At 41.5% G+C, this 21,326-nt stretch overlaps 1 protein-coding gene across 1 annotated transcript in view; it reads right to left on the bottom strand.

The window, feature by feature from the left end:
* LOC139643202 (C-type lectin domain family 18 member A-like) overlaps nucleotides 1-20,965 on the bottom strand; it is a gene marked incomplete at its 3' end in the record, with an annotated part of 38,379 nt that extends 17,414 nt beyond the window's left edge. Inside the window, exons 1-11 of the mRNA XM_071518385.1 lie at nucleotides 20,842-20,965; nucleotides 19,890-19,981; nucleotides 13,881-14,114; nucleotides 13,636-13,733; nucleotides 12,997-13,118; nucleotides 12,315-12,422; nucleotides 12,033-12,125; nucleotides 11,131-11,237; nucleotides 10,845-10,974; nucleotides 10,484-10,580; nucleotides 9,772-9,863 (exon numbers count right to left, since the gene is read on the bottom strand). Coding sequence (XP_071374486.1) covers nucleotides 9,772-9,863; nucleotides 10,484-10,580; nucleotides 10,845-10,974; nucleotides 11,131-11,237; nucleotides 12,033-12,125; nucleotides 12,315-12,422; nucleotides 12,997-13,118; nucleotides 13,636-13,733; nucleotides 13,881-14,114; nucleotides 19,890-19,981; nucleotides 20,842-20,965 — 1,297 coding nt within the window. The remainder of the gene's footprint in view (nucleotides 1-9,771; nucleotides 9,864-10,483; nucleotides 10,581-10,844; nucleotides 10,975-11,130; nucleotides 11,238-12,032; nucleotides 12,126-12,314; nucleotides 12,423-12,996; nucleotides 13,119-13,635; nucleotides 13,734-13,880; nucleotides 14,115-19,889; nucleotides 19,982-20,841) is intronic.
* Nucleotides 20,966-21,326: the final 361 nt, after the last annotated feature.

The following is a 21,326-nucleotide window of genomic DNA, read 5'->3' on the forward strand; positions in this document are numbered from 1 at the left end:
CCCCTTCTCCTCTTAGATAAATGCCTCCAATCAAAGGTTTGAAGAGAGGCATAAATACCTCTCATGTTTCAGAGATGAGCTACGTGCCTACGCCTCTCCATCTGACCAATCAGCTCTAAACTCAGCATCAGCTCAGATAGCAATTTGCAAGGAAAGTGTACCAGCCGCGTTGACCGTGTGATTTCACATCCTACTCCAGCAGACTGGAGTGTTTACAAATCAAATATATGGTACAAGATGAGTTGAATGTGCTGGAGTATACATCAGGTCAAATTGATTAACCTGGTGGCATTTCTCGTGAACACTTGTTCTGCAGAAAGAGAATGTGGTAGGTGACCGAGGCAGGGAATTAGTGTTGTTGACCTTTACTTGACGAATGCATGCCGGAAAAAAAATAAGCATACCCAGAGTGGCTGGCTTACAAGGCACACTGTCAGTTTGGTTTATTGAGGTTTCAAGGGAAGCTGATCCTACAATCAAGTGACCTTGGTTCTGCCTTGGACAAATTACTCTATCGGGCAGAGCTGGAGGTGTGGGCTCAGGCAAATATTGCAAAATGAATTGGGAAAATCTGATTACTATTCAATATTTTATTTTAGTATGCAATCTATTATTGATTCACACATTGAGATATAGGTAAGCTGAATGCAATTTGGAAAGTTAGGCTCCAAATAAAGAATTATCTTTCCTTGTTCCTTGTATCTGGGCTTTTCCTACTCTTCTACTCTTCTCTGCTTCATCCCTCTTCACCTCCTATCTTCCCTCTTTCCTGTCCTTCCCTCCCTTCGTCTCTCCTCCCTTTGCCTTTCTCCTCTCTTCTACTTCAGCTCGTCTTTTCTCCTTTGTCCTTCATCTCTCCTCTCTCCTGTCCCTCCCTTCCCTCTGCCTCTCCTCCCTTTGCCTCCTCTCCTCTCCTCTTCCTCTCCTCTCCTCTCCTCTTCCTCTCCTTTCCTCTCCTCTCCTCTTCTCTCCTCTCCTCTCCTCTCCTCTCCTCTTCCTCTCCTCTCCCAGAGTGGGCGGCTGCTCTTTACGGTCCATTTCCTGGTGAGGAGGCTCTTGAGTGCAGCCAGGGCCATTCTTTCCCCACACAATGCCGCTTTCTCATTAACTCTTATCAAAGTTCATCTTGCATCCAAATGCTGTGGGCTGCTCAGTACTGACTGCGCCGAAAAGAGAAAATGAGAAAGACAAAGCAAGAGAGAGAGCGAGAGAGAGAGAGAGGGAGAGAGAGAGAGAGAGAGAGGGAGGGAGAGAGTCAGACAGACAGACAGAGAGAGAGACCATCATGTAGATAAAGGACAGAGAGATATTGGCTTAATGATGACTGGGGCTCAGCAGAATATTCACTGTCGCACTCTGAACAATCTGAATATTGGTTTGGTATAAAATTAGGCTGTGTTCATATTTGTCAGTGGTGTCTGATAAGTCTGGGGTGGGAGTGTTTCTATAAAGCTACAGTTGGCTTTGTCCGTATGAATTTTGAGAGCTGGAAAAGAAAAGAGAAAAGAATTAATGCCTCGGACAAACATAATTGAAGATAGCTCAAAGATAATTCAATCTTAGCCACACAATAGCAGCTCTTTGAAGGGCTTCATGTTATTTACTTTCTATCCCGTATCAAAAGAGAAATGCCAATGCCAATCCTCGCACACCTTTTGAAAGGAGCCTGGTTGAGATGCAAACACTGTCCCGATTCCAATAAACAGAGGGACTGTAATAGACGTGAGCAGGTGGAGATATAAAGGGACCACTTAGTCCTTACTCGATCCGCTCAGATGATTGGAAATCACCCTGTGCTTCTATCTGTAACAATCATCTAGCTCAGCTCATAAACATACATAGAAACATAACCAGTTACCCTCCTCCTTTATCATCCGCTCCCACAGAGCAGCTGGATGCCCTCGTTCTGATGTAAAGAGCTCTAATTGGAGACTGATTGCAGCTTTCAGTGACTATCGCAAGATGCTTAAACACATAAGAGCCCTATTTACATTACGAAAAAAATCTTACCGTCTGATGAGAGCTTTCATCAAAACCCCTTTTGTGTAATATAAATCGGTGAATCGACATTTTGCGCTTGCCGTTTATTGCTACCTTTGAATGTAGCATATGCCCAGAGGCAACTGATGTTCTATTAAGTGTAAACAGAACTTATGTCCAATTGCTCCATTGCCATGTAGTGATTTCAGTTTAGCAGTCGGTTGCCAGGAGGTTACACTGTTTTCTGGGTTTGAGGGAGGAGATGGTAGTATGGCTCTACTGTTATGATTGTGCATGTACTTAACAGAATTTGGATATACAGTAAGTATTTCTAATTGAGGAGGTGTTTAAAGGCATACTGAGCAGGATCCCCCCCCCCTTGAAATAGCATAAACAAATCCAAAAATGATCCTATTCAATCATTACTTATGGCCCATTGGCCTGTGTGTGACAGTGTGTGTCTGCAGAGAGCCTGCCTTCTGCCTAGATTTTCTTATTTCTGATTGTTCATTGGTTCACAGGTTATAGGCCTCTTTATAGCTAGCTACAAGTGGACATGATATTCAGACTTAAATGGGAAGTATTGGAATAACATTTTGCCAGTTACTGTGAGGTTGAAGCTGATCATCACAGGTTATAGAGGTCAGAATGTAAACCAACACATGGAGTGAAGTGGTGCAATAGATGGGGGGATTATTTGTGTTTTGCATTAATAGCTTGCAAGACAGACAGCAGGACAAATAAACGCAACACAAAAGGGTATTAGGAGGGCACTTTAAGAAACGACTGGGTGAGGAGTTGGAGCTAATGCTGTATCTGTTGCCAGTGCTGTGCAAAGAGTGATTACAGTCACACTGAAGTGACTGTAACAGTTTGCACTCTAGCCTACATGTGTAAGCTGTCATATACTTCTCTTTGCCAATAGTTCAGTGTGACAGCTGTAAATATCAGCATCCAAATGATATAGGATTTAACTTAGCAGGGGCGTTAGCAGCAGAGGGGATCAACAGTGTCAAAACAGGACATTAGCTTCTTGTGCATTCATATCCCTACAATAACGCTGCCAGAACCACAAAAAAATATAAGTAATGAAGGAAAAAAAAGACAATTATAGCGTTGATTACAAGTATATGTCCATGATTAGAAGATATTATGCTGAAAGAGTGTTAAAAAAAATAGAGTCTGTGAAGAGGATGGAGAATGGGTGTATGAAGTAGGAGAGGGAACAAAGAGAGGAAAGTAGTGGTTTGGAGAGAGAGTGGCTGCAGAATAAATGAGGCATTCAAGAGAAGTGTTTTTGTCTGAGGAGAATCTCTGAGTAATCGGCGGTGCTGTGGTGGGTGATTATCAGCGGTGTTGCTTAAAACAAACTCATCTGGGGTCTTCTTCTCATTGAAAGGCCCACAGAGCCCCGCAGCATGCCTCCACTTTACTCACAGTTCAGTGGCGTGACCACTTTCAAAACCCTTCACCCTCTGTCGAGACTCAGCCTCTGCTGCCTGGAGGAATCAGAGGAGACTGTCTGATGCCATAAACACCCACCAAGAATTTAACCATGATGGATAGTGTTTGAGAGAGTATCTGCTCTGCTGAGGAACTCCCTCCCACAAGTCCCCCAACTCCAATATTAAGACATGTTCAAATCAATAAATCATGTTTGAGTATGCTGTACATATTGTGCTGAAGAAAAGTTATATAGTACAAAATTGCTTGTGATCCTGAGAGAATCAGTTCTGTAAGAAAAAAAGGGCTGTAGATTACATGTATTTTTGTGAAAAGTAAGGTAAAGTGGTGTGTGTTTGTGTGTGTGTGTGTGTGTGTGTATGTGTGTGTATTCCTTAATGTGAGCGTTTAGAAACAGCCCTAGGTCTTTGGGATGGCACTGTTCTGCTGCTCCCACTTTAATTGGCTGCTGGCCCCTCAGCCTCGCCTGAATGGAGAGTCATTTAGGGACCTTTCACTCTCACAGAGGATTGTCATCCTGCTTCCGCTTGCTGCTGCAGGAGAAATTGCATTCCTGTTTCCATACAATGGCTGGTCTGAGTTGGACGGGGGCAAGAGTATCACTGTCATTACCATGACAATGGAAGCTAATTCCACTGGCACTAGCACCATTCTGAAACCTTCTACAGCGCCAGCTTATCAGGGGGCACCATGAGACTAGCAGGAAGCTACGCTAGCACCAGGTCTGAGACTGGGATTCACACACACAAGCTCACACACACACACACACACACACACACACACACACACACACAAGAACATATTCAGGTCTCAAACTCTCTTAGTCACAGAGGCTGCCATATGTATGCACACGCATCAGCAAAAAAAGTTTAGACAGCACATCTCCCTTAGTGCATATGTGTAGCCATATGTTAGATTCATATTTTTTTCTTTTCTCCAGTAACAATGATCCATGATCCATGAACAATATTATCTGCACTGTACCAATGACACAAAGATATATAAAGCTCCGAAAAGTGTTCTTTGGCAGCGGAGCAGATGAAACTGAACATTCATTAGAGTGATTCATCTAACTCCACCTGTTTAACCCTGTGAACTCATCCCTGTTTTGCTCACTTGCACCATTCCACTGCAGCACTGCAGGTTGGTCTAATCCCCACTTCTGCAGCCCGACTCCTCCTTTATCCCTCTCTCCCCTCTGCTCCTCCAGGAGGGTCCAGCAGACAGCAGGATGCACTCCTCCTCTGTCCACAGAGAGCTGCATGGTGTCCGTCTGGCCCGGGAGGGACCTCAGAGCTGCTCCATTAAGCACACAGCATAAACACTCACTTGGTCCACACACACACACACACACACACACACACACACACACACACACACACACACACACACACACACACACCAGTGGCCCCAGTGTGAGACTTCAAATCAACACGACGCTGACAAGGACTTTCTTCTTCAGTGCCTGTAGAAGAACCTTGCAACAACCATGGCATGTTCAATGCATTGATTTTCTAGAGTTTGCAATCAAATGTTAATGACATAGATAGCTGATAGACAAAAATACAGTAGCTGTGGGTGTTGAAAATGTTGATGATCAATGCCAGGGACTCAACGGTTACAAGGTGCTGAGAATACTGGTTTTCAAAACTCACTTTCCAGCCCGTACTCTGTTGTGGAACCAAAACTCCTCACCTTTGGAATTTCTAGACACTCCTACCAACCTACTTCTTCCTCTATGCATTTTCATCTGCTCAACGATGGAGGACGGTGCTGAGCGACTCGCAACACATTTTCTTCTCAGGCCAGAAGGGCAAATGACAAAGCATTAAAGGATTATAAGCATTATTCAGTATTTTGCATGGTGATATATTACCTCTTCGCTAGACGTCTTTGTTGATGCTCTAATTAGCTAGCTGACCCATTTTTATTCTTAAAATGTGACTTCAGTATTTGTGTTAATTCCAGGCTTGTAAGCTGTGCCAGAGACCTGTCGATGTTGTTGCAATGTCTCTTCAAGTAAAACAAAGTGTGGGGATTGCTCTGGGTATGCAAGGTTAAACACCAACAGTATTATTCTGCAAACTTCACTATTCTATCATTCCATTCTCCAGACTTCACAAATCTAAACTTAACATACAATGAAAACAACAAAAAAACAATACATCCCTATCTCTTTTAATTATTGTACAGCAGCTGTATTAAGATTGTGGTCAGTTTTTAAGTGACAATGGCAGTGCACAAAGAATGCATGAATGGATGTAATTTAAATATGAAAAAGTAACCAGAATTAAGTTAAATCTGTGTACACAATAAACAATACTAACAAACAATACCACAAAAAATCTAATTTTGTGCTTTCCCAATGTTTGTTAGCTGCACCATGTTGACTTCTAAACAATGCCATCCCCAAATGTACATTGTAATAATAACAATAATAAACTTTATTGGTATAGCACTTTTTTTTTAAACAACTACCAAGTGCTTATAATCAAATAAAATTAAACAGCATAATCATAAAATAGAACAAATAAAAACAACGCACCACAAGATTAAAAGGTAAGAACACAGACTAAGACAATAAGAGTGTAAAGATAAGAAATCGCATAAAAGCAATTCTATAAAAGTAGGTTTTAAGAAGTGATTTAAAAGACGATACTGATTCTGCAGCACCCCAAGTCTTAAGCCTGGATTGTGGAGCAGCCAGTAGGATGCTCCAGGATCTGAGGTTGCACACTGGCTCATAGGGGATTAACATGTCTGCTATATAGCCTGGGGCCAGACCTAACTGTGCTTTAAAGATGATCAGTTAAATCTTAAGTTATGTGATTTTGCCTGTTAGTACCAACTGAAATCCTGAATCCTAGCTGCCGTGTTTTGTACAAGCCGGAGACATGAAAGAGGCTTTTGACTGATGCCAGCAGGAAGAGAGTGTAAGTGTAAGTAGTGTAAGCATGAAAAAATAAAAAGCATGAATGACTTTCTCCAGATTACTGCAATAGAATAGTTTAGTCCAAAGCCGCTGTTTGTCAGATCAACTAGTGGGTGGCACCGTTTTTGCGTTGTCTCGGAATTTAGGGAGTAATACAACGTTATATCAGTAAGCTTGTGAACTAGATAGTGGCAGAGTGACCAAGTGATTCGAGAGAACGGCTTTCAACCAGATCACCGGGGTTCAAGCCCTATGTTGACGAGGATCTGTGAAGTGTCCTTGAGCAAGACACTGGATCCCTACCAGCTCCAGGAGTGCTGGCCTGACCTGCACTCGAGAAGAGAATTTACATAAGAAGCATAATGTTGGATTGGTTGTAAAAAGTGCATCGTAAGAACTGTTTATTTTGCAAATAGGCTTAAAATGCTGGAAAAACACTGAATTCAGCTCCCACAGAGAAAAATTCTGGAACCACACAGATGTAAATCAGTAAAATACTTTTTTTTTGCATAAGCAAGAAGTTTAATATTGAAATGTATTGAGAACTTGAAAATGCTTTCTGCAAGCCTTTGTTTGGGCATGATGACTTTGACTCACTACCTCTAGTTAAAGTAATACCACATTCTTTACAGAGCTTCAATACAAGAGTTAGAGACTGGGTGTAGGTATGGTTTGACTGAAGGCCATCCATGATTGCCGTTATTTTCATTTTTATTAAAAATGTATAAAGCAATAAAAAATTATCTACATAGCACACTCACAACCCATTAACGATAAAATCTTGGCATTCTAAATTCAAACATGTACATCCAAATACATTGATAAACCTACAGTGCATGACTTAGAGTTAAAGGATAATTCTGTTTATTTTCAATCTGGGCCTTATATTCCTAGTTTTTGCCATCATGATGATTGATTGTGTCCAAAATTTCATCACTTTCTTCACTGTAGAGCTTTTCATTCCTCCACTTCTCCAATACACACACACACACACACACATACACACGCACATACACACACACATACACACACACACACACACACACACACACACGCACACACACACAGGGAAAACACAATCTCCAACAGTTGAAACCAAAAAGTGATTAAACGTCGTTACACTTCAGTTAACAGTTCAGTTATGTCTAACAACAGCAGATACTTCTCATTTTTCTTAAGTGTGGTTTTTTTATGTTAGTGTGAACGACATTCCAAAACTAGGAAAACACGGCCCAGGTTGAAAATAAGCGGAATAGTCCTTTATGAACGCAGCAAGAGGATTGGTCAAATGGAGGCATATCCCAACCCAAGCATAACATATTTGCCTGGTTTCACCCCATCGAAACATCCATCCAGTGCTGCAGTTCCTGGCTGTGGGTCCTTCACCAGCCAGCTTCCCACAGGGCAATGTGCTCTGGAGCTGTAAACATGTGAAAACACACACACACACACGCACACACACACACACACACACACACACACACACACACATGTTGAGCACAATACCACTAGAAATAAAAACATAAGTGTGAGGGAAAAAGTATGTGGTAATGTGACTGTGCAGAGCACGTTCATAATGTACAACATAGTAGAACAGACGAAAACTGTAGACTCTTCTCCCTGCATGTGCAAACAGGCACACCCATCCCAAATACAGACACACACACACACACACACACACACACACACGCACAGACAATACTCTGGAGATGCAAAGCTCTGTTCCTGCCTCAGGCTGTGTGATATCCACTTATCATTTTATTACCAATTAACACAACACAGCAATGCAGGCTGGTAATTACTCTAGTGGAGTGTAGGGTGTGTGTGTGTGTGTGTGTGTGTGTGTAGGGGGGTTCTCATAATCAGTCAAATCTATTCATTTCACTCTTTGTTGCTCCAGTGAAATTTTGCTTTTATTTCAAGAGCTGAAGTGAAAAAGATGATTGATTGTGAACTGGAGTGTTCAGCTAATTTAGTCGTATTACTGTTGTCAAACGACCTCCATACAGGCCAACTTGCCTTTCATCTTATAGTCTGGCTCTCTCGGCTTCTCTTGATCATGATGCAGTTCTCATGAATGATGCTTGCTCCACACAAAGAGCAAGATAACTTTGCTAACGACTAAGAGAGAGGGGGATTAGGAGCTCTTCAAAAAGCTGGCTGTAAAATGTCATCCTAGCAACACTGACCACATTCAGACGGCTATGGCTGATCAATAGGAGATTACAGAGCAACCGCTTGCAAAGACGTGCACAACCAAGCTAAAGCAAACAAACATCTGCCACGATCTCATTCCTCACAATCAATGTAAGTGGTATGTGTGTGTCTAAACACTGCAAGCCTTTGTGGAGCTGACGTATATTGATCCCTAAAAGGCTCTTGATGGCGAGCAGTGAGTGCCATTGATTTTGAAAGAGTGCCTTGTTTAAATGTGTGGGCGGCGTCACACTGAGAATTAAATGCTGTGTTCAGATCATTAACGGACACATTGGATTAACATTTTACATTTCGCCCTATACAGTATGTTGATTGCCAGAGACAGAAGCTTTAATATAAAGCACTTCAGCTTGAGTACAGCAGGTGGAGCGAATGACAGCAATAGTTCTGAGGAGCACCCAATTTGATATGAGAAAAGGCAGGTTAGCCCAGTTAGAGCAACTGAATGGGACTACATATGTCTATAGAAGACAAATGAACTAAAACAGACAGAAACCAGTGAGTAAAGTGCCAAAACTGGACTAAACACAGAAAGGGAAAACAGACAGGACTAGGAGGTGTGGCTTCATTTCCCAAAAACTGAAGCCTTTGATATTGCGGCAGGGCCGGCACAGATCAAGAGATATTTTGACTGTGGCCTCAAACAAGGAAACATCAAAATAAGCCGAAAACAACCTCAGAATGGAGAGGAAAACCAGAGACCACGCTGACCAAATAAAGTCAACGTGGCAATGATGTCTGTGGTTAATAATTAACTGATGGGTAAAGGGAAAAGTCATTAAGAATTGATTTATAGGCAAAGGTAGGGGTTTTTAATATACAATTTATCATCTATGGCTGTGGGTAGTAGCTTATTCCAGTCAATAAAAGTGATTTTGTTTATTCTGTGAGTGGCAAAAAAACAACAACCTGATATTCTCTACGTTCCTCAGCAGATGAAATTGTAACTGTATTTCCAGCTATTTGCCATTGTACACTTATCTCTTGTCACAGAGATGAACAACGTGTCCAAAATCCACTGGCAGGTCTTGACTGCTCTGGATTCTGGTTGTTGCCTGTATCAAATGTAGAAATTGGCTGGCCAAGTGTTATATTACTTGGCCAGCCAATTCTACAAAAGAAAACTCTTCCTTTGCCCCACCGACTCTTTCATCCACCCTTTCCCCGAAGAGCCTCACCATACTGGCAAATGTATCGGTTTCGTGTTTTACAGCGCTGGTCGTTCCAGTTGAAGGCACTCGATGCCTGCAGCTCTACACAGTTCCCAAAGCTAGACAGAGAGAGAGAGAGAGAGAGAAGGAGCGCATGAGTGCATGTGTAAGATAGATAGATAGATAGATAGAGAGAGTGAGAGAGAGAGAGAGAGAAGGAGCGAATGAGTGCATGTGTGAGATAGATAGATAGATAGATAGATAGATAGAGAGAGAGAGAGAGAGAGAGAGAGAGAGAGAGAGAGAGAGAGAGAGACATCTAGTGGTCATGGTGAGGACTGCATGTCAGCCTCCAACTTCACCTGGGGGCATTATCAAACTGCAATGTTCAACTGTATGGACTTGCCGTATAACTTGTAAACTTGTGAATATATCATCGGATTTTGTTAGCTTGAATGCTGCTTAAATGCTGGATTTAATTGAAGATAACAAAAAAAATGTAAAAAAATACCTATTTGTGATTATCCAATGAACCACAGTGTGCAAATAAGTGGTACTTCGCACAAATAGCACATGCTTAGGCAGATACATCTGCAGATCAATTAGCCTCAAGAAAAATGAAATGTTTTCAACCGCTTAGTTGATATAGATGTTTTATGAGTTTAGATCCACTGCACTGCCCCCTGTCTCTATGTATACTACAGTATATAATATGTCAGTTAGTGAGTATGTCTCTTACCCCTGGTTGTCAGGCTGTCCAAAGGCAAAGCTGCTGAATGCGGGGATCTCTCCTGTATCCCAGCGGAATGAGTCCTTCAGAGGTTTATATGTCAGACCTGTGGAGTAGAAACACTGCTTTCTCTTACATGACTTGGAACTGATATTATTTACATCCGATGTTCTTCAGAGCAGCATCCCTACTTCCACCTGCTGGTATTTCTCGTCAAAAGGGTGACAGAGTGTCCCAGTGAGTAGGGAGGGTGTTGTTCTGTAGCTCCCTGTGTGTGTGTGTGTGTGTGTGTGTGTGTGCGTGTGTGTGTGTGTGTGTGTGTGTGTGTGTGTGTGTGGGAAGTGGGAGGTGGGAGGTGGGATGACTGTACCAATCCAGAAGTTGCGTGTCTCAAAGTCGGAGTTGGTGACCTCATTGCTCGTCTCCAGCTGGCTGAGATAAAACGCCAGAATGTCCTGAACCTTCTGGTTGTGGATCTGAGCTAGAATACCCCCTCGGTCCTGGTGGGTCAAACAAACCAAAAGCCAGACTGAAAGCACAATCAAACTCTTTATAACATACACTCACAGAATACTCTCTTAAGGCACTAAGTGGGGAAAACAATGTGCTGTTGCTGTAGAGACTCTCTCTGTGGGTAACACACACCTGTCTCTCACCTGGCAGTGACTCTTGGCTCCGTAGTAGGTGTCAGCTTCTGGAGACACCATGAAGCACTCTCCATCTATCCTGACATCACAGCTGTGGAAGGGAAACTGCAGCTTCTCTGTTGGGACACCAGCAGCCAACACATGGTAAGGCTCAGAGCAGCCGACAACAGAAGTAATGGCATTGACCATCCGTCTTGGCTCAAGCTCACTGAACAGACTTGAATCTATTTTTCTGGCTGAGGGGAACAGTTTTATACAGTACATTTGGCTAAGTAACAGTGCTAACAGTCGAAGCCATCCTGGCTTTAATCTGGATGAAAATTTGCAGAAACAAGTTGATGAGGAAATCAACCCAAAATCAACTTAAAGAACAATAATTTTGTTATTTACTGAGCCAGAAAATATGAATGCAGACATTGTGCAGATTTCCATGGAGTAATTAAAGGTTAAGAAAATCCACTCTCTCTCTCGATATATGAATCTCATAACACATTTATGATACAAAGGAGTCTTTGCAGTTTGATGCTGTCTACAAAAAGTCAAATATGCTGGTATTTTTAATTTGATGTCTTGATTGATAGCAACATATTACCAGACTTGGCACCCCTAAAGACAAATGTAAATGTACCAGAAACCAGATAAATTACATCAGTGAGTGTGTGTGTGTGTGTGTGTGTGTGTGTGTGTGTGTGTGTGTGTGTGTGTGCGCGTGCGTGTGTGTGTGTGCGTGTGCATGTGCATGTGTTTACATTTTGAAACTCATCTTTTTTCTTTTTTTTTACTACTTTACGTTCACTATTTGGTTTCATTTTTCTCTAAAGGAAAGCCAATCTGTGTCTCAGAGTAAAAATTGCTGAGGTACATGAAAGCACAAAGACACACATACACCTACCAAAGCACTTTGCACTCACCTGCACACTCAGCACCGCCATAGCCAACATCACACTGGCATGAGCATTCTTCTTCCTTATAACGACCATGTACACACTGCACACTGCATCGTACTGAAAAACAGAAGTTTAGTACGATGAATGCAGCTTCTCTACTGTGTATATTAAGAGAAAAAGAATAGACCCAGTTCAGTAAGGCATCTTTGTGGCTTTATACCTATATATATATACTGTATATAGCTCTATTTGGCTGTATACATATGTTGATACATACAGTATATAGATGATGTTGAAGACTGTTACCCTGGCAGAAGCGTCCGGTGAACCCTGGGCCACATTGGCACTTGCAGGATGAAACGTTAAGATGGCCATGCTGACCACAGTTCATACGGCATGGGTTCTTTGGGGTCTCTGAAGCAAATGCGTGCACACACACACACACACACACACACACACACATACACACACAATAAATATACTTAAGACTTGAGACACAACACATTCAAAAAATCTATCTATCTATCTATCTATCTATCTATCTATCTATCTATCTATCTATCTATCTATCAATCTATCTACCACTCTTGTATTATTCATCGGTCATCCGTGTCAAATGGGGCTATATTTGCACAGGAACGATAGCTAAATATGACCTAGGTGGCACATGTGCACAAATGCCCATGAAGTTAGAATGCGGTTATGTTAACATGTACCTCTCTAAAACTGCATCAGGTAGCTGAAATTATCAGGTATTGCAGGAAGGAAGTTTGTGATCTAAAGTATTATCATTCAAAAACAGTATGACTATGGGCATTTTTCATTTTCCAAGTAACATCCTTGAGGAAATGCCCGACTGAAACCCATTAATTTTTGGTGCACAGACCAGGCTGAGTGCTTCTTCTGAAAGATACTCTGTCCAATGACAGCACAAATTGCTACTGTAGCCCTTTCCTTTGGAGGCTCTAGGGTATAAATATTCTCTTACCACACAATCCTGCTACATGGTCCCATAATCTGAAGCAGCCAGACATGGAAGAGGTGCAGAGGGAGCAGTACAGCCCGGTCTTATAGGGCACCACCAGCCGCCCGTTCACCTCCCAGTTGCCCCTGCAACGATATAAATAGACACTGCAGAGCACAAAAATGAAAACAATACACAAAAGGTAAGGTCTTGTCTCTCAAATGTGAAAAGATCTTGAGTCGTGGAAGATGGGCTGTAACCTTTTGACGTTCAAAACGATGTCCCGACAGAGCAGGGGTTTAATGTTAGAAAATCCAGTTCACAGTCTCCAACCCTTATTATACTGCCATGATTTTCTCTGCATCATAATACAGTATCTTAAGTCTCAATTAACTCTTGTTTTCCTCACTTAGGCAGCATATTTTCATTACATGCAGGTTCACCACATTACATGCAGGAATTTGTAATTTTTCATTTGCATATTGATATTTTCAGTAAACTGGTGATTTGAAAGCTGCATTACAGTTGGATGCAGGACCTTGTCAGTATCAATCAAGCTAAAAATCCAAGGACTGATTTGTTTTTGAACTATGTTGACTTCAGATGGATTTAACATTCTCAGTATTGGGAAAAGGTGACAGCCTTTAGTGGTTTAATTCTTACCCAGGGGCATATGCGCAGACGAAAAGCTCCCAGAGGCCTTCATCTCTCAGGCACAGTTGGCTGGCACAGCCCACGTGACTTGAAGTGGCCCACACCAGCTACACAACAACAGAGAGATTGGGATACAGGACATTAGCACCTGAGTAAACAGTTCAACAAACAGCAATCAAACAGCTGTCTGTAAATCTAGGTCTTCACACATACATATAATATACTGTTGTGAATGCAGTTTGCTGTTGCTGTACCTGTGTATAGTGTTGACAGGTGGCATTCTCTCTACATTGCCCGCTCGAGTAGAGATAATTTCGTCCCTCCTCAAACCAAGAGTCAATAACTTCAGAAAACGAGGTGACTCCATAGGCAGAGAGATGAGTATTCCAGCCGATGTGATCGAATGGAGGCGAGTGCTGAGGGGAGGGGTCTGTGTGGCATGACGCCGCTCTCTCCTTTGCAAGTAAGGCCAGCTTCTCATTCCACTCCTACAGATAAAGACAATAAACGATAAAGACAATTAGTCGGCGCACACAAATCTCACCAACGGCACATACAGTGATACATGTTACTGTAAAGGACTACACCGACTTTTTGAGAGTTTGGCCCATTGGTCACCTTACCCTGATGAGGGAATTGGCACCAAAGTCATCTCTGTGTCTCCGGTACATATAGCTCTCTCTGGTGCACATAATAACACTTTAGCATACAGCTAAACGAGCATAGGCAAAGTATGAAGATAAACCATTTAGTAATCCAAAGTTGGTATTGGTATTCATTCTATTGCCTGTAGTTTCATAACTTCTGAAGACAAAATAAGACTGTACATAAATTATATGGTCATACTGAGGCCATAGTGTGTGCATGCTCATACCCCAGGTGGGATGGTCTACACCAATGTTTAGTAATCATTCCCTTTCCATGTCTCCAAAAAAAATGGGAACAAAATTCCCACAAACTCGGTCTCTCTCTCTCTCTCTCTTTCTCTCTCTCTCTCCCTCACACACACACACTTCTCTCTTTTACTATCACAAGGCCAGAGGAGATCGACTGCCAACCAGCACACATAGTGCAGTCTGCAGCAAATAAAGGCAAACATCCTGTGCTTTATTTTATCTCTGTGTTTCAGACAACCTGAATACATTCTGTTAGTGACAGAGGTGGTAAGCATCAGACATGAGGTGACACTGTCCACTGTGTGTTTGGCAGGTGCAGTGATGGCCGGTCATTCATTAACTAATCCATTTGACCCTGATCTTGTCTTGTGAACATCAGCAGAATGACCCAGCTCAGAGCGAGACACTACGGCAACCAAAGGAGGTTACCGTGGAGATAGCTGTTAGTACTCTGTGTCCTGTCATGAGACTAATAGGTTGCATCAACATTATTAACATGTAATCTAAGATCACATTAAGATTACATTAAATCATCAACACAGCTTCCAAGTGACTCTTCTAGCAGTCCAGGACCTTCATAAAAAAAGTTTATTTGAAAATACACATCCCTAAATCTTAATCAAAACATGTGACTGCAGACATTTGGCTAAGTAATGGTGCTAACAAATGTCAAAGGCAATGAAATCCATTCTGGCTTTAGCAAACCACTACAGCCCTGAATCTGGATGAAAGTCTGCAGAAAGAAGTTGAAGAAAGGCCAAAAGATTTCCAGATTTCCATTTCCAAATTGAAGAGAAAATCAACTCAAAATCAACTTGAGGAACATTAACGTTGTTATTTGATAAGCCAGAAAATTTGAATGCGTATAAGTGCATTGTGCCAATTTCCACTGGGTTAAAAGGGGAAAATAAAACTCCACTCACTCTTGATATATGAGTCTAATAACCAATCTATGATACAACAAAGGAGTTCTTGCAGTTTGATGCTGCCTACAAAAAGTAAAATATCCATTTACATGTTCTCCCTGTGTTTGTGTGGGTTTCCTCCCACAGTCCAAAGACATGCGAGTCAGGTGGACTGGAGAATCAAACTTGTCCATAGGTATGAATGTGAGTGTGACTGAGTGTCTGTCTATCTGTTTTAGCCCTGCGATGCACTGGCGACCTGTCCAGGATGTTTCCTTGCCTTCCACCCAATGCATGCTGGGATAGGCTCCAGCCCACCGTGACACTGAAATGGATGAAGTGGGTAGAGAAAATGAATGAATGAACAGTTAACACAGTCTGTAAAACAGACTCTCATTTTACAAAACAGCCCAACTCCACTGCAAAAAGTGTTGCTTTCATGTCAGATCACACAACTACACGTCATCTACTGATAAGATAAAATATTCAGATATATTCACACACATACTGATGATAAAACATGTTTATCAGAAAGTTCCACAATCCTTTTCCATAATCTGATTTTATGGAATTGTATTCATAATTTATTGATTAAATATTTTCCTTATAGTAAGCAACACGTCTGTTCCTCACACTTTTGGAAACACTATAACACATAATATTTCACATGTTGTAGATTTGTCTTTTCTTTTGATGTCATATATGACATCATGATGTTTTACATGTTTGTCTACGTGTGACGCTGTAAGGAGGTGGGAGTGTTGATGAACATAATGAATCACAATTTGTTTCAAAAGAAAGAAACAGACAAGTTTACTGTTGTAACCAATAACTTTATTCCTCCAGACCCATTTTATTTCTGTCCGGCCAGAGGATTTATGGTATATGTTGTTTTGTATTGTATTGTATTTGTGTGAAAACAATGAACAGGTATTTTCAGAGTACTAGTTAAAGGTAGTTTTGTAAAAGAGTTTAGACAGCTGTGTGAACTATTTTGAGAGCATGGAGTTTTGTTTGGAGAGTTTTGTGTGTAGCGTTTGGAAAACTGATATATCTAGTTTTGTTTTTTGTGTGAAAACAGTGAATGTACAGTGAACAGAAAATGTACATTTAATTTTGCTAAATCATCATGAAGATTGGCTGTGCTCAGATGGCTGTGTTACAGTAACTGTTTTGAGAGCATGGACTTTAGTTTGGAGAAATGTGTCAAATCAGTGAAGAGCTGTATTATGCCTGTTAAGTGGACCGGTCAGTTTGAAAGTCTGAAGTTTTGGGGGTTTTTTTTGGGTTTTTTTTAAAAAGGGGATTCTACTGTACTTCAAAGAAATGTAATTAGTTTGTTTCTAATTTTCTTAGTGGAAGTGATAGTTTCCATTTTCAGAAAGGTTTATACAGGATGTCTTGGTGGTATAATGGACCAAGGTGCACACCATGGCCCAGATCTACTAACATGTCGCAATTCCCAGATATATTTGCCACATATCAACTCCTCTCTCTCTCTCTTTCTCTCTCTCTCTCTCTCTACCTCTCTCTCTCCTGTCATTTTCCACTCTGTGCAATGAAACACTGCAAAAATAATCTCTACGGAATAATAGTTTGCTCGACAACTTTTTCTGCACGGTGAGATAAAGCGCGGACAATAGATGTCAGAGGCATGACACAGATGTGCCGTAAGGGGACGAGCTAATCAAGAATCCATACTAAGCCGCTTTGAGTCCATTGTTCTCTCTGCTCTATGAAATCATCAACTCACGCTTTGATGCCACCAGAGGGGTATAAGGTCACCGGGCAATACCTCATCTAAAACATTCCTTCATACAGCATGTCACCTTGTATCAGCTCTGGGAATTTAATGTCTCAATAAGTGCACCAGAGACGCATTTTAGGTCTTAATGTGTAGCGCCTACTTTGTGGTGCAATCAACAACCTATAGGTGACTGTATTTTATTGTTACACATGTAATCCACAAATGAAGCAGTGCTTTTTGCAGTGACACTCCACATACCCACTCTTTCTCAGCCTAACTAGTGTGGGAGCAGTGGGAAGCTCTGAGAGAGACGAGCAAGATAAAATCACAAACAGAAGTCTTGATTTACACATCAAAAGTAAAAACTGAACTTAAAGGAAAACTCAAAGAAAACCTGCAGACGGGGCACCGGGCAAGAAAGGGAGGAGCATCATTTCTGAGACTTCTTCAAATATTAGTGTTTATCTCCTCCTGAAAAGAAAGCCTAAAGGACTATATTATAATCACTTTACCGACACAATCCCACCACAATGCTGACTGGCTCCAGCGTGAAAAAATTCTTCAGATAATCACAAACACAGCTAAAGCCTTGAGCCTTTTAACGTTTATCAGCAAAAGCTCTTTAATATGCCTCTTCAGCTCGGCAAAGCTTCCTCTGAGGGTTTTCACAGGGAAATTACCTGTAATACCACAGCGGTGAATGCAGAATGATTATCCCCATCCTCTTTTTCTCATTACCACCTTATCAGTTGAGAACAGTTCTCTAAGGCTGAAGAGCAGTCTAAGAAAGGGGCTCAGCCTGTACGGGTGGCTTTGAGGATGTAATCTATGACAAAATGACAGCATGCCCTGGCACAGAACTCATATATAGTGTATTATGAGTTTCGTAATCCACCGTTACCTCTTGGTCATAATCACATGCAAGCAAGACACTACTGCAGATAAGTACTGCATGGCAAAGCAATAGATGAAAAAAGATATGGAGGGGATTCTGCCTGGCTCTTATTCAGACAGTGGGATTTGAAAAACGTGTGTAAAATGTGCTTGTTGTGTCTCACTTCTTTTTTATTAGTCTGCCAAGTTTAACACAGGCAGTTGGTGTATATTAACTCTACGCACCAATGATGTAAACTGTATGACTTAAATACATTAATGACTGAAAAATGTTACTTGGTTTCATCCTTATTCTGCTGAAACATCAGATTCATTGGTATTTGATTGTGTTTCTCTCACAAGACTCCATACGCACGACTAACTGATTTTGACTTTATTCTAACAGTCCGAATTATCAGCCAGCCTGAGGCCGAGCAGAACAAATGGTGCATAGTGCTGCAACACGCCATACTGTTTCACACTGTTGGGACTATCTCAGCACCACAGAAGAAGACATCCGGACAGAAACCTTTCCTTTGTTTACTTATTTGAGTTTGGGAAAAGGATTTTTTTTTCAGGAAATAACTGTGGATGTTGTCTTTCAACAACGGTGGCCTTTTCTGCCCATCAAAGTGTACTAAGTAAGTGTGTGTGTGTGTGTGTGTGTGTGTAAATATGTGTGTGTCGTATTGCAAATGGGCACCTTCCCCAGTATCCCTCCAAGTAGATTTCACAGGTAGGTAGGTAGAAATTTCATGGAGTGTGAATTAGAATTGCAAAGAAATTAATTTGTATTATTTGGTTTTTAACTTTGCTTTTTATTGATTTTCCATTAAAACAATTTAACTTTTAGTGTTGACGCAGTTAATTTTCACTACCCATAGTGAAGGCTGTAACAGTGAAGTGCAGTTTATAGTGAAGCACAGTGGATAAACACACAACCTTTAAAAAGATAAGAGAATTTGCCCTAATCCTTTCTTATAACTAGGCTGTATCCAATGAAGACTTTCTATTCTTTTTGGATAAACAGGAATCAGTATCAAGTTGCAGGCTAACTGATTGGTTAGGCAATTTTAATCTTCAACTTAAAGTGATGATGACAAGTGTGTAGGAAAACGATGTGTGTAAATCCAGTGAGGCCCATCTCTTAACAGCCAAGTCTCTAGACCGCCACAGTGGACATTCATACTTTCACATTTGCAGATTTTAATCAGAGATTGATCAGGCAATAAGAGTGTGAGCATCGAGTTGAAAATGATGAATAGAAATTGCAATATAGGCATAAAAAACAAAATGCAAATAGCGATGTTGGATTTTGTGCATGTGTGTGTTTTTTTCCTAGCTCTGATGGGGACAGCTGAGCCACTCACACTGTCTGTCTTCTTTGGTTAACTCTTTGGTCTCTAATTGTCAATTGCCAGAAGGTTCCTGGTTCATCCAGCTCTCTGGCTCTCTGTTAACCTCATTCATGAGAAAAGGAGAGAGGAAGTCATGAGAAGAGACAGAGGGAGGGAAGGAGAGAGAGAGAGCACTATACCCTGTAATGCAGCGCCCCTATGTGCTGCAGAGACAGACCAAACCTTGGTGTGGTTATCAGCTATGTGGATGGTGTGTAACTGTCTTTAAACAGAGTGAGGGCCGGACTGAGGATGCTGAGGATGCACAGATAGCCTGACTTATTATGTCTTCCAGAAAATATTGTTTATAACGGCTGTTACTGTATGCAATTTAAAAAATGTATCCCACAGATAATGATAAACTCTCCCTCAGGCCTGCAGATACACTCATACCATTCAGACACACACACACACACACACCAAATAGAGAATAGAAGCCACAAACCATTTTTTGCATGTTAGCTGCCATGGGTTTGACCCGGCTGCGCAGTCTATTGTGCTGTGTAACAATCTGTGAGTGCTCCTTCACCCCAAGCCCTGGAATAAAAGAGAAGCGCTCATTTATTTTACCACTACTGGGATCACTATGGCAACGGAATGCAAATGTCAGCGTGATGTTTGAGTGCTGTGTGTGTGTGTGTGTGTAAGAAAGGGGGAACATGGGTTGATACAGTATTTCAGAATCTCAGAATTGACTAGGCCTATAACTTCATAATAAATACACTTCATGACATTCTCACTGAAAAATCTAAATTAATGTAAAACTGCAGGTCTAATTTGAATTAAAATACACTGTACAGAACGAGTATTTAACATAAAACAATAGCCTATTTTACAGTTTATTTGTCAGGATTTTGTCAAAATACCTGGCATTTGTTTGGCAAAAGATGGCAATTAAAAAGGTAATCTGTTCAACAACTGATGCCAAACTGCAGCAGCACAGGCACACTGATAGAAAAAGTTGAGCTATTGGTGCTTTGCCAGGTGGATTTCCACAACTATGGGCAGTAAGAAAAAGCTCTCTCAAGCCTACTTGAGTCTGCCATCTTAACGCATTGTCACCAGTAATGTGGTAAAAAGCTAAACTAGAACCACAACACCGGCCCTTTGTCACCATATAAGGCAAAAACCACGAATATAAACAAAAATCATTTATATGTTCAGAAAAGCATTAATTTATGCTTATCCTCGCAGCCTATTACATCAGTTTGATACTACTTAACAACAGTCTGAATTTACATTTAAAAGATTTATAACAGCCTAAAGGTGGGCAAACTATTCCGCAGATAGAAATACAGGCAAACTGAATTTAGGCGGATTACCCCTCACTACATGATGCAGCCTAGTCTGCATCCCTGACTGCCACCTGACTCGTACCCAACTTGAATTGTCATTACCGGCGGCAGGTGGCTTCATGTAGTCCGGTCTGTCTGTGATAATCCGGTTCGCGCTGGTAAACTGGGACAGCAGGGAGAAAACCGCAAATAGAGCCAGGCACCGGGGAGCCGCTACAGAGCCCATGGTGAACTAGTGAAGTGTCTCAGACAGTGAAGTGCCTCCCTATTCTTCTCCTCCCCGCTGTCACTCCTCTCCCTCCCTCTCATACACTCCCTCTGCTCGGATACACAGCGGCGCAGTGCTGGGCGGCACATGGCAGCGTGTCTCTATTGACAGATGCTGGCGAAGCCGAACGAGAAATCACTGTGATATTCCTATAATATTCCTACGGGGTTTTAAAATTGTGTTTTTACTCTGTAGCGACGTAGCCGAGCCGAGTAGAAAGCCGAGTCACACAATGAAAATAAATATCACTTGGACAGAAAACTCCAAGAACCTTGTATTGATTCATATAGTAGTAGCTCACAATTGTACACAACTTTCT

This window comes from Centroberyx affinis, unplaced genomic scaffold (genome assembly GCF_046629955.1).
Source record: "Centroberyx affinis isolate AG114_WGS23_722 - 3 ecotype Tasmania unplaced genomic scaffold, CSIRO-AGI_Caff_v1 ptg000578l_1, whole genome shotgun sequence".
NCBI lineage: Eukaryota > Metazoa > Chordata > Actinopteri > Beryciformes > Berycidae > Centroberyx > Centroberyx affinis.